General features: G+C 37.9%; 1 protein-coding gene across 1 annotated transcript in view; it reads left to right on the forward strand.

Moving 5' to 3' along the window:
• Positions 1 to 13,056, forward strand: part of JAZF1 (JAZF zinc finger 1) — a 191,485-nt gene that overhangs the window by 151,884 nt on the left and 26,545 nt on the right. The window contains exon 3 of the mRNA XM_017837265.1: positions 9,279 to 9,475. Coding sequence (XP_017692754.1) covers positions 9,279 to 9,475 — 197 coding nt within the window. The remainder of the gene's footprint in view (positions 1 to 9,278; positions 9,476 to 13,056) is intronic.

Here is a 13,056-nt window from a genome sequence, read left to right on the forward strand (position 1 = left end):
CACATAAGAACTATTTTGAGGTTAGAGTCAAATTTAGGAGATACAGACCCTTTATTTTTAGTCCATGAGCAGATGAATTCCATCGTTTTCGAAGAGATTGGCAATTTATTATTATTATTTATTATTATTCTACAAATAAGAAGGCAAACACAATTTAACTCCCATGAACTTTCCTCTTGCTAAAATAAAAGTTAAATTTTTACTCTGCCTTCAAGAATTTTGCACTTCACTATTGTGAAAGCCTAGAGTAGTCTAGTAAGTCATAAAATGTGAAATTACAATATTTAAAATATTTAAACTTTATAACTGATAGGTTAATTTAGAGTATGACTGAAAAGAAGCCATCAGTACTCTTTCATCTGAGATAGTGTTTGTTCATAGTAAGAAAAATAATTTTAGGGCTTTGTATATGTGATGCAGATCTAAAAACTGTCAGTGTGCATTTTTAAATTATGTGGTTTAAAAAATAGTCCTTTTCATTTCATGTTATCTGTGTCTGCTGAGATTCTCATTTTGATCTCTGTAATGTTTTACTGCTGTGTGACATCACATTTTTCCTGTATATTAACAAGGATATGAACTGAAATGTAAGGATTCACGGCATTATATTCAACAATTAATTAAGCAATAATCCATGAAGTATTTGTTGTTAACAGCAGGCGATGACTGGTTCGTTCGTTAATGGCCATAAGCAAAGCCAAGGCTGATGTATGTCCTAATAAGCCTGTTCGTGGATACAGGGAGGAGGATTTTTGAAGTGAGAACTGATATGTTACACTAAAGGCAAGGGTTTGCTGCAGCATCTTAAAAATCTGTCCCAAATGCAAGAAAGTCTACAAGTATTTTACACCATCCAAATGCTCCTGGCAAAACTCTGGAATGAGTTTGACAAGGAATAAGTTGATGTCAAGGCAGAACGCAGCATAGTAAGCATTTTCATCGGATGTGCCTGCAAGGGTTATCGTGACTTTTTAAACTCTTCTGCATCTCTAGCAGAGGTGACAGTATCATGACAAACAGTAGTTGCCTTCCTGCTAATTACCTCCTTCAGGTATCTCTTTTGCTTAACTGTTGCCTCTCACTGTATGGAAATTATGCAATCTTGAAGCTGCAGCTAAGTTATAGCTCCTTCCTGCAACTCACTGATTTACTTCAAAATAGGGTGGAAAAAACTGGGGAAGGAGTGGGAGGGGAAAGGAAGAGAACTAGCAATATGTTTCTAATGTTTTGGAAATTACTGTTGCTCTCCTAAGTTGATTCTGGTGAACTCTAATTTTGTTCCTTTTTAACACAGAAATGTCATTTGTTTGTTTTAATGTCAGAATGATGATGTGGGCCTCTCCTTAAGTCCCTGTCAGCAGTCAAGGGGATAAGTAATGAATTTTCATTATGAATGAAATATCTAAAATAAGACTGCATCTGTCCTGATTACGTTGCTGTTCTAATGTTATCTATCCAGTGTGCGTTTTTTCTGTCAATTTAAAAAGAATATAAACTAAAATGCAGCCCTTTTGCGTTTGCTGCATTACCTACACAAATTCAAGAAAGAAAAGGCAAAAATGCCATATTGCTTAACAAACAAAAACCTAAAAAAAATCCTTCTTTGGACGATTCAGAACAGAATATTAATTTTTAAGTAAACAGCTATTTTTTATGGTGGGGTGAACATACAACACTGATTTGTTTGGCATTTTTTAATTTTAAATTAAGTATTACTTGAAAAGTAGGTACAGGAAAATAAGTATAAGCAGAATAAAGGAGAAGGGAAAAAAACACAAAGTAAAGGAGGAAAAAAAAAACCCCACAGAAGAAAAAGAACTCCTTTCTGAACAGAAAATATTAACATTAATATATTAAGTATAAAAAGCATTTAATACATTACATATAATAGATTAAATAATTTTAAAATGGAAAGCTAGGTCTCATGTCCAGTGTTTGGTATTTATATTAACATAAGTATGAAATGTAATTCACACTGATCTTTTTTGTATATTCCTGAAATCAAGAGAGATACTAAATTTCTTTCCATTACTTTTAGCAGTGCCTTGCATTGATTAACAGAAGCTAAACACTAAAAAAGTTTTACTGTAGGCAAGTGTATGGTTTGGGACGGGTAGGTAATTGCTGCTTTATTTTTATTGTTTGAGTGGTAATAGATTACTTGGCATATCACCATCCATTAGCTCCGCTTACATATTTAGATATGAAATTACTCAATCTTCTGAATCAGTTTTCCACGCTAGAAGAATATCTTCTTGGTGAATATTTTATTGTGTCTTATTGTATTTTTTAAGAATGTGTGAAGAGCAGGCAACAGAAGTAAACCCACTGAACTCTTGGTCATATTGAGCCGATTTCCTAAGGTTGCAGGCTTGAGTCTACTGACAGCAATGAGTGTGACTGCACGTTGTGTTAGACTCTTTCAACAATGAGGCAGAAGTGTAATTTAACTTTTTTTTAAGGTACGCGTGCATCCTAATAATCTCTACTACATTTGTTAAAGATGCACGTATTCAGGAAGATGTGTATTACACTACAACTGATTTTGTGGCAGTAATATTTCTACATCTTGAGAGAACTGTTTAAATAATGGAAATTAAAGGATTGTACCAGCAATGAATTATCCCTAAGGCTAATAATAAAAAGAAATCTGATTCTGTCCTGTCTCTCTAAGATACTCATCAGTTTGTCATAAATATTCCTGATTTAGGATATACAGAAAGCCTTCAATAGAGGATATAACTGGCACTGAGAGTGAACACTGAATTCCTGTGAGTGTGCACGCTGAAGTCCTGCTTAGATGTGTGTGTTTCTGCCGTAAATACTGGGCTGGAAGGGTTCTTTTCAGAAACTTGGAAATGCCCTTTAATGATCTGTTTGATCTGGTTAGTGCGTCTCATGAAACACTGTGCAGGTTTGAGAGGATAATTGAGAGGGGATTATTATTTTGTGCTGTTTCTTCTTGACTTTTTTTGTGAAATCAGGAAAAAAGCAAGACAATCAAAAGGGAGTTTTGTGTGAATCATATGCGTTAGCACTATGCAAATACTCTGTAATCTAAATAGTGTGGAGGCATGTGTGTGATTATGCATGGTTTTAATGGGGCTTTTTCACACTGATGTTTCTTTTTAGGGTTTTGCCAAAACTGTAATAAAAGATCTCTAAAGAAAAAAAAATTCTTGCTAGCTTCTGTGAAGCTAGCAGAATACTGTACAGAGCTGCAGAATACTTCTGTTTCCCCCACACTACAAAGAATGGTATGTGAAAGTACTCAGGGGTGTTCATCAAATTATTTGAGTTGATGTATGGTATGAAACTTGCTCATATATTTCTTTCCTCATTATCACATAAATAGTGTGGCAAGGCATTACTGGGGATATTGATTCGTTTTGTTTTGGCCCAGTTTTGTTCAAGTTCAACTGAGAAAAGCCTTTCATCCTTTCCAGGAGACAAGAGAGCCTACTGCTGAACTCCCACCATTTAGATTTCACCAGATTTCTCCTTAACCCAACAGCAGTTCAATTTAACAATTGTCTTTTCCTTTTAGCACTGACTAAATCAAACTGCTTTCCTTTATCTTTTCTTGTAAAGGCAGCAAAAGGTGTGCAGTACAGTCCAAGACTGACGGGTCCACAGAGTCCTGTCCTATGAAATCAAGTCATGCCTTGAGAAGCAGATACTCCTAATCCCTCTTCAAAGTAGAGTTTTCCTGAAGTTTTAAAAGACTGTACAACTAGAAATGCTTTCTATCATAGACTTTCTTTTTTTTTAACCTAAACAATATTATGAGGAAGACTGGGAGCTAAAATTACCATCTCCCCCTCCTTATTTCTCTTGGTACAGCACTGACAAAGAATTACATAAACATCTTGAGGCAAAAGTAAGAAAAGATTGAGGGGTAAAGCAGATACAACAAGCACCTTGCTCTGATGTGTATAAAGAGTAGCAGGAGAATTAATGTGTGGCTTTCATGTATGTATGTAGTTGAGTATGTAGTATGTAGTTGAGCCAGTGTGTGCCCTGTCTGTCAAGTAAGTCTGACTACTTTTTATCTAAATATACTGCTACCAGAAGACAGCACAAATCTGTTATAAAGCACCACGGATTTTTTTTTCTCTTCTTTCCAATCAGTCTTGAAGTTGACCAAGTGTTGGGTTAAGGAGCAATCTGCTGAAATGCAAGTGGTGGAAGCTCAGCATGTTCTCATGTTCTGGTAATGGTGACGGGCTTTCCCAGTATATGTTGGTCAAGTTTAGGCACACATGAATATAAGCTAAATGTTACTGTCAGTGTTTTTCCATAATTATCTGCGTGATAATGAGAAAAGGTCAGAACTAATTCTCTTACGGTATCTTACCCTGTTGTGGGCTAGTACTAGTTTCCAGTGGTGAGGCACAGACAGAGGATATTTGTTACTGTTAGGTGGTGCTGTAAATTTTTTTAAGCTTGTTTGCAGCTGGACAGTGTTGCGGAGCAACCCTGGGCTTGAGCCTCTGTGTAGTGTAATCTGCTTGTTTTGAAAGTTGAAAAGAATCCCCCTCTCATCTCTTTTCTGGGTATGCAGTAATTGGAGAACAGTAGACTTGTGATTGTGACATATCCTCTACTGGTATATGTTTTAGAGACTAGATCGTGAAGAAATCATATGTAGCAAATTAATATTCAAATCTAACCAAGTAGCTGTGGTGCACCTTCTTCACTGTCAGCGTAAATGTCTGTGGACAAAGAAGCAGAGCTGCTTCAAGAAGGGTTAAATTCCTTCATCAGCTACCTTTAGCAGCAAGGAAGAGGAGGAAAGGGTACCTCACACCCTGATGAGCATTATCAAGAATATACATTCTGAAGCGCAACCTGGGTATTTTTTCCCTTTCAATTTATTTGCAACTCATTTTTATAACCCTTACCCTCAGTCTAGATGTATGAGTCCAGAGCTCTTAAACTTTCTTAGAACTGTGGGTAGCATAAGTTTTATCATAAACTAACTCTGACATCATCATGTGAGTCACACTGGGGCATGATCATGAAGCAGTGCCTGCTAATAGCACAAGGAAATTTCTGAGAGTGTGTTCTGCTTCTGTTCATTCTTAATTCCAAAGCTTTTGGGAGTGACAAGACAGAAATATTGCAAAGGTTTGATTTGAAAAGGCTTTTTTGAATTTGAACATAGCCTCTGCTTTTTTGTGACTTTTTATATTGGTAACAACAGCTAATGCTGTTCGTGTTATATTGCCACCTATATGAAAGGTTGTGCAACACTTTCCATTATAAGACCCTTTCAGTTGCTTATTGTGTTGCCAACATTTATCTGTTTGGGCTGAAATTTTCCACGCCAGGTGTCTCCTTCAGGCTGAATTTCTTGGGAAAGTTTCAGTAAAAATACTTGAACCATTCCAGGGAATGAGAAGAGGGGGGGAAACTGTATTTTGCTGCAAGTATTTGATTCAGAAATCACTGGACATACATATTTTGGAGCAGGGAGTTGAATTGCTAGGAAGGCAAAAAGGTGAGGAAAATAAAAATGGGTGTAGAAGAGATCTCTTTCTAAAGAGTTCGCTCCTCCCTGATGTTGTGAACCATTGGCAAGACAGCACACGAACACCACGCTTTTCAAAACAGGGTCAGTGAATGTCTGGGAGCTGAATAACTCTCCGTGTTTCACTGCATCTGTGCGGTGTATTGGTTTTGGGAAGAGAGGCTTCTGAGGTGTAGACAAGATCCTATGCAACAGGAAAGGTGACTGAAATCTTCGTAATGGTAGAACTGGAGGGGCAGGTTTATGTGGATTAGAATAACTTGAAAATAGCAGAGGTAAATTTGCTCAGTAAGAAAATGGATCTGAGGATGGTGAGAGAGACTATCAAGGAGATGGGATTTAACCTAAGTGCTCTTACAGCAATCTTTGTTAGTTCCAGTTCATTTTCTGTTTCCCAGACATCTTATGCATTTAAATTAGGCAGGGAAAATTGCATTCAGTCATGTAATTTAGAGACCAGTATTCAACCTTAATTCCAGCATGTTTCATTCCTGAACACTTGATGTTGCAACCATAATGTACTTTTCAACATGAAAATTAAAGCCTTAGTTGGAAATGTTATTTTATACCCATCATTAAAATGCTTATATTGTAAGCTTTGAAGAACACCACCCTAGTTAGACACATGTATAATACAGCATTTCAATTAAAATACTGAAAAATGTTTTCTTTTAATCCATTTAGACAAGTTTTCTTTTCAAAAACATAACACTGCCAGTACTTCAGCAAACATGTATGGGACTATTTGGATCTGAAAAGGTTAATTCCGTACTTGAGTTATCAGAAACTAAACTTTCCACAGACTGCCTTCCATTTCTCTCAGGTTCACAGTGTAGACAACAAATGACATTTTGGAATATACTTTACATGCTTAGCCCAAATGTGAGTGAGTTAAGAGGACAGGGAAAAGTTTCAGCTATAATTTCAGATTTTCCTGATTTTTATGGACTTCAACCAGACTGGTTATACCTCAATATTATTTTAACATTGTTATTTGTGGCTGAGTTTGTTAAAGAGCAACTTTCATGCTGCTACTTTTAATATCTCAGAGTTGAGGTTATCTTCCAAGTTTTCAAGAATTTATAATGTTACCATAACATTTTCTTAAGGAATAAGGCTTCCCATCCAGAAGCAAGCGTATGTCATGCTACAAATTGCAAAAATAGTGAATTAGACTTTTCCTAGTTAGAGGACAGCAAATGTGTACTGAATGCCCATTTTATTAAGATCCTTTTAGTTCTTTTTTCTTGAATGAGATTAGACTTACATTTGAGGACGGCTTTGACAATATCATCTGCAACCTTGTCTGAAGAAGAGAAATTTAGCACTCAACTGTTACTATGGATATCTGCATTTAAAATATTAACTTCATAAAAATGCCATATCTGGGTTTGACATGATGTATTATTGTCTCAGTTCAAAGAAGATAAGCTGTCATGTCACATACCTGTTTATTAATGTCTGTGGATTGTGTGTTGATGTTACATATCATGGCAAAAATCCACTTATTAATGCCTTCGTGGTATGGATGGACAGGATACATCTTTATTGCTCTAGTGGTGCCTAAAAGTTTATGCCACAGTGTTTTGAGGCTATGTTAAAGTACACAGATCTCTTTTGGAAAAAAGCTGGGTTTTTCAATATCTAGGCCAAAATTTTCTTTCATATTTGGCACAAATGCCTAAACCCCTGTTTTTTTCTTTCTCCCTTACCCTTCCCTATGCACCTCTTACTGTTTCACCAGAGCCGTTTTTTCTCAGAGGTATCTTTCTAAGTGCAGTCAGGACTGGACTCAGCCAGTCCTACCCAGTACTACCTGGCTCCCACCCAGTAAGCCCCTGTGTTGCAAGCCAGTCACAAAATGTTGGGTTTCTATGGAGTCTGAATGAATATAGTGATTATATTAATATAAACTGTTGGTTTAGGCCCAGAGAAGAAACTGGACTGTCCTACAGCACCATGTTGCAAATGCTATGGCAGTTATTATATATTGCCATGAGACCCAGTGTGACCTGAGGGTCATGTTCAGTGCAGTTGTCGTGGTACCGTGGTCTGCAGAATCAGTTTGTCCAGCCAGCCTGTGGCCTGAGCCTTCATATGATGTCAGGATATAACCTGTGAACCAGATGACTGTGTGGCAGCATTTCCTCTGCTTTACTCTCCTCAAGGTCTGCTGCTCTTCCTTGGGAGCTAAAGATGGTCCTCTGTTGGATTCTGGATGTGCATCAGTGGTTGCTTGTGATGATAAGGAATGTGAAGTCACACAACAGATAGTTTGGTCACATAGCAAATACAATTGTCACATAAAGAGAAATTTGGTAGATTGATGCATTGGCCCCTGCTAGCAGCCAAGTACCCACATAGCTGCTTGCTCACCACACCTCCAACCACAGCAGGATGGGGAAGAAAACAGAAGGCGCAACCGCAAGAAAACTCATGGGCTAAAATAAAGGAAATCACTTACCATGCAGTACCATGGTTAAAGCAGACTTGACCTGAGGAAATTAACTTCATTTATTGCCAATTAGCATAAATATTTAATTACTGATTCAGGTATTGGTTATTGGGAAACAAAAGAAAAAACTAAAACACTTAGGGGGGAAAAAAAGCCACCTTCTCTCCCCTTTCCAGGCTCACCTTCACTCTAGACATGTCTCCTCCCCTGCTATGGCTGCAGGCCACCTTCACTCCCTTTGGTGAGGTGACAGGAGGTGCAGAGGTTGGAGTCAGGTTGGAGGGCTTTCTCTCTGCTGCACCCTTGTTTGTCACTTTTCCTGTGCTCTGATGTTGGTTGCCCATGGGTTGCAGTGCCTGCAAGGGTGTACCTGCTCTTCACCATGCAACAGCAACTACTCCCCTGTCTTGTTATTCTCTTATTTCCTCTGTTGCTTCCTCCTCTCTTCCCTCCTCCTCTCTCCCTCCAGCATTTTCTAACCCTCATTAAATATGTTTTCCCTGAGGTGCCACCAGCTTGGCAGGAACCAGAATAAAAGTGAAAAAAGCTCTTTTTATTATAGATAAGATATCCCGTGCAAAAATTTGCACTGCTAGAATTACAGCACTACTGGTGCACACCCTTCATTGTGCTGGTGGGATTCCCTCTCAGCATCCCACAGAGATGAACTTTGAGTTGCATTAGGCCTTCAGCAGCATGTACCAAAGCTCTACAGAGAGACCTCACTTGGTTTTCAAGAGTTGGGAACTCCCAGTTTGAGAAATTGCAATTTAATTGGACATCTTTTATGCCAGGCAACATTGTCTAAAACCTTTAGCAAAAGAATGTGATTACCTTAAGTTGGAAATGATGTATTTACACAAAGTAGTTCCTACTATCTCTTTAACTTTCAGATTAAATACATTTGCTGATAAGATTTTTCTCTGTTAGAGCTTCTTAGCTGCTTTTTCACAGAATGATTGAATGTAGTAATTGTGAACGATTGAGTACAATTATTATATTGTTGTTTGTAATGCTGAGCTCTGGTTGGAAAAAACTTGTGTGTTCACACATGATGCAAATATCTAATGTAAGTTCTATTGAAATCAGAAGGAAATGGCCCAGATGTTTAATATTGAAATAAAGCTGTTGATGAAGTTTGTATTTTTTAGATTTGTGTGTTGCAGAGGAACTTGTCGTGGCTGAGTTTGAAGCTCCATTGGGTCACTGAGGGCAAAAAAATATTTTACTTAAAGCTTGTTTGAGGACAGTGTTTCAAACCTCTCATCTTCGTGATTGTCCTTGTTCTAGATTTATGACTGATGCAGCCCGACGTGAGCAGGAGTCTTTGAAGAAAAAGATTCAGCCGAAACTCTCTTTGACTTTGTCAAGCACAGTGTCCCGTGGGAATGTATCTACTCCACCTCGCCACAGCAGTGGAAGCCTTACTCCTCCAGTCACCCCTCCAATCACTCCCTCCTCTTCATTTCGCAGTAGCACTCCTACAGGTGAGCACCTACTGTTTGGTTTCTCCCAGATAAACTAGCAGGTTTGCTACATGGCACTTAGAGAACGATAGACATTGGGAAGGATCGGGAAGAAGAACATCTAAAGATAAAACAGAAAAACTTTGGGCTATTTTATTTACATTTGATTTGCAGTCTCTAAAATGTGTTTGGGCATTTGTTTCCAAGCTCCTTGCTAAAGCAGAGAAGGACATGAACTTTAAAAATCACAGCTGAAATTATTACATGAAAAAACTAACCTTACCAGAAATACCAAATGCGCAAAAGACCTCTTATGTATCAGTGGGAGAGCTTTGCATATGGTAAAGTGCCAGTTAAAAATTAAAAAAAAAAAGCGGTATCTTTTTTTTTTTGGAGGGAATTTGAATTTATAGATAAATGAGTGCTTCTGTCATCATGTAGACATGACTTACATTAGGAAACTATGTTCATGAAAAGAAATATATGAAAAAAATTATCTGTGTTTTCTTCAAAAAGAAGTGTTCCATTGATTTTCCCAGGTATAAAATTCCTGAAACTGAAAATTGCTTACTCTGCCAAACCAGATCTCTTGGCCTGAGTCAGTCTGATTTACATTAAGTAAAGATCTTGTCAGATAATTCAGGTACACTTCAGATTAAATACCAGTGTTTCCTTCTAAAAAGCTAAATGCATATGATAGGGTTATTCTATTCTATAATTAGTAGGCTCAATATAGTCTCCTTAGTAGGAAATCACATGAGCATCACTGCCTTGAAAACTATTATGCCACATGTTTTTTATATAGCCCATATATATACTTCATGTCTTAGTATTAACGATTAAATGGAAAAGTTGTAGCAGTCCTTGGCGATGTTCTGTGTGGACGTTGCAAAATGAACTGATTGTTCAGTATGTCCCTGGTTATGAAAAAGGGAAGCATACTGAGAAAAGGTAAATGATAAAGTCCTAATGTAATTCAGAAAATTTTAGATTTTCTTAATTATTTCACATTTGCAACAAACTGATTTCATTTTTTTTTACGTACTACAGATAGCAAGGAGTTTCTTTTTCTTTTGTTTACTTTTTGTACAGCTCCTTCTGAGAAGGCTGATTCATGATGTGGTCAGGTAGTATAACTTTGAACTTCTGTCAGGTACATTGGCTAGTGATGTACACTTTGAAACATGTTCCATCAAATACTAAAGAAAATGCCAGCATCTTTCTACTTAAATATTTTTATTATTAAATATTTTTAAAACTTTTCAGGTTACTCTGAATGTTGTTTTACCTGTAGTTAAGAGAATCAGCTTGTTATGGCTGCGTTTCTGAAAGTCCTGCCTGCCAGGTTATAAATAATGAGCTTCCACTTTCTGCACCCTCAGTTCCAAGTTCCCTGCTGGAGCCCTTTTCCAAAGCTAGGGTTTGTAATAGCCTAGTAGCAAAACACATATATTCTTTAAGACTTTTTTTTTTTAATTAACTATTAACTGAGTTGCATTTCAGCAGCCTCAACCCAGAATTTCCATTTTTATCATCTTAAAAGTTTTCTGGACCTAAAGTAAGCATTGAGATTTTTCTGGTAACTACAGGATTTTTCCCAGGGTTTACTTGGCATAGGATTTTGTTCTGACTTATGTAGGTGAGGTGCTCAGAGTCATGCCAGGACTGAGTTTCTCTTTCTGTGGGTGCAGTGCCTGCAGAGACAGCCCATGAGGGCCAGCAGACTAATTTTAGATATGCAGCTCACATGTCTGTTATTGCCTGATGGGAATCTTTTTCCCTCAAGTGCAAGTATATATGGCAGTTGACTAGCAAGGTGATACAACCAAGAGTAGTTAGGCAAGATCTGTTTCAGGGAAACAATTTAGAGTGTGTAAATCATCCTACGTTTCAGCCTCACAGTGCCTACACAACTTTCAAGCCCTACAGGCATACCCTCCACTGCATCCAGTGAGAACGAAGAATACTGCTGTATTCCTTCCGTGCAATCCTGTTTGATTTGTACTCCGAGCAAACTTGTTAATTCGTCTTTGAATGCAGGTAAACATGTATGCTGTGGTAACTTGAGAAAACGAAAGAGGCTGTTTCTCCCTAGGTTGCCTGAAAATGCATCATCTGGGTTATGTTCTGTATTTGGTTTAATACAAACATAGTCGTTGTCCTCATCCTCCTTCAGAGCTATACTTTTTCAACAATAAAATGGGATTGCTTTGACCCAACTCGTTCATGAAATTTTCAGAATGGCCATTTCCCTTTTATTATCTCCCATCTCAGTTGTTCAATACTTTGTGAGGGTACCAGACTTCAGCAGTGTGCCTGTCAGTACTGTACTGCACAAGGCATGACGCCAAGAAGGTGCCACTTGAGATGCCAGAGAGGAAGCATGCCCTCCAGGCTAGTGAGGTGGCATACAAATACACATGTTCATCAGCAGAGAGTATCTGTCCTATATATGGCTTTTTGCCATTCTTGTTCAAGGTAAAAAGCGGAAACTTCACTCATCTTTTGAGTCCCATTTTCCATGTGCTGTCCTCCCTTTCAGTATGCTGCTCATCTTGGCTTTCCCAGGTGTGTTAGTCTTGCCTTGGGTGAAGCCAGCAGCTGCCTGAATCCCAGTCACGTTTGTGCATGTCCTTACATCTACATCTCGCCATTTCCTGGTGCTTTTAAGCTACTGTTGTAATTTTTCAGCAAAGCACAATTTCATATAATGATCTCTCATGTATGTATTGAGCAGACTCAAACCCACTTAGCTTGTGAAATTTGATAAGAAACAGTTCAAGTTGGTTTGGCTGCAGAGAATGTTTATTAAGTTTCGCAGTAAAAATCTGTGCCAAAAGACTAAGGGGCCACGTTCTCAGACAGAGCTGAGCAGCCTCCAAGCTGACACACATCGATGCTGCAAATGTCGCATGTGCAAGTATAGTACCTTCTTCTTTGTAAATGAGTTTATTCATGGAGAAGCGGAAGTATTCAGCAAAGAAGTGTACTCTTTAAGATTCTTCTCAGGTAACAAGGTAGACATGTATTTATCTTCAGACTCTGTATGTGTTAGTCCCCTGAAATGGCCTGTTTGTGGTTTTGGTGGGAAGTAGAAATGCAGTAGTTAATTTTCTATACCTCCCCTCTCTTCCCTCAGGGTGACTGGCATATGCTCTCTGCTTACATTTGGTTTTTTGTTCCCTCTCCTATAACAAGTTTTCTCTTCTTCTTAGGACCTGCATCCTCTAATGATTGCAGAAAGTTCACTTTAAAAGTTTGTTCCAGTTTTTATTTTAACAGTAGTGTCTCCCAGGAGACTTTGTTTAGTAGGGCTTAAATGCTCTTGTTAGAGTTCGCAGGCAGGATTTAGCAAAAGAAATGGCTTCCATCAGCAGTGCAGGCTCCTTAGGGTGATAGGGAAATAGAGCAAAGTAGGACCAGCACACAGCTTATTTTGGAAAGACATTAACAGTCTGCAAACATTGAAATATCTCTTTATTTAAGGAGCACTCAATTAAGTCACAAAAACTTATGTTGCCTTTATTTTTAAATGTCAATTTTAAACCCACAAAACTAATGAAGTCTAGTTATGGATAAAAATGGGGCTAGCATTGCATCTT

This window comes from Lepidothrix coronata, unplaced genomic scaffold (assembly GCF_001604755.1).
Source record: "Lepidothrix coronata isolate B3197 unplaced genomic scaffold, Lepidothrix_coronata-1.0 Scaffold300, whole genome shotgun sequence".
NCBI classification, from domain to species: Eukaryota; Metazoa; Chordata; class Aves; order Passeriformes; family Pipridae; genus Lepidothrix; species Lepidothrix coronata.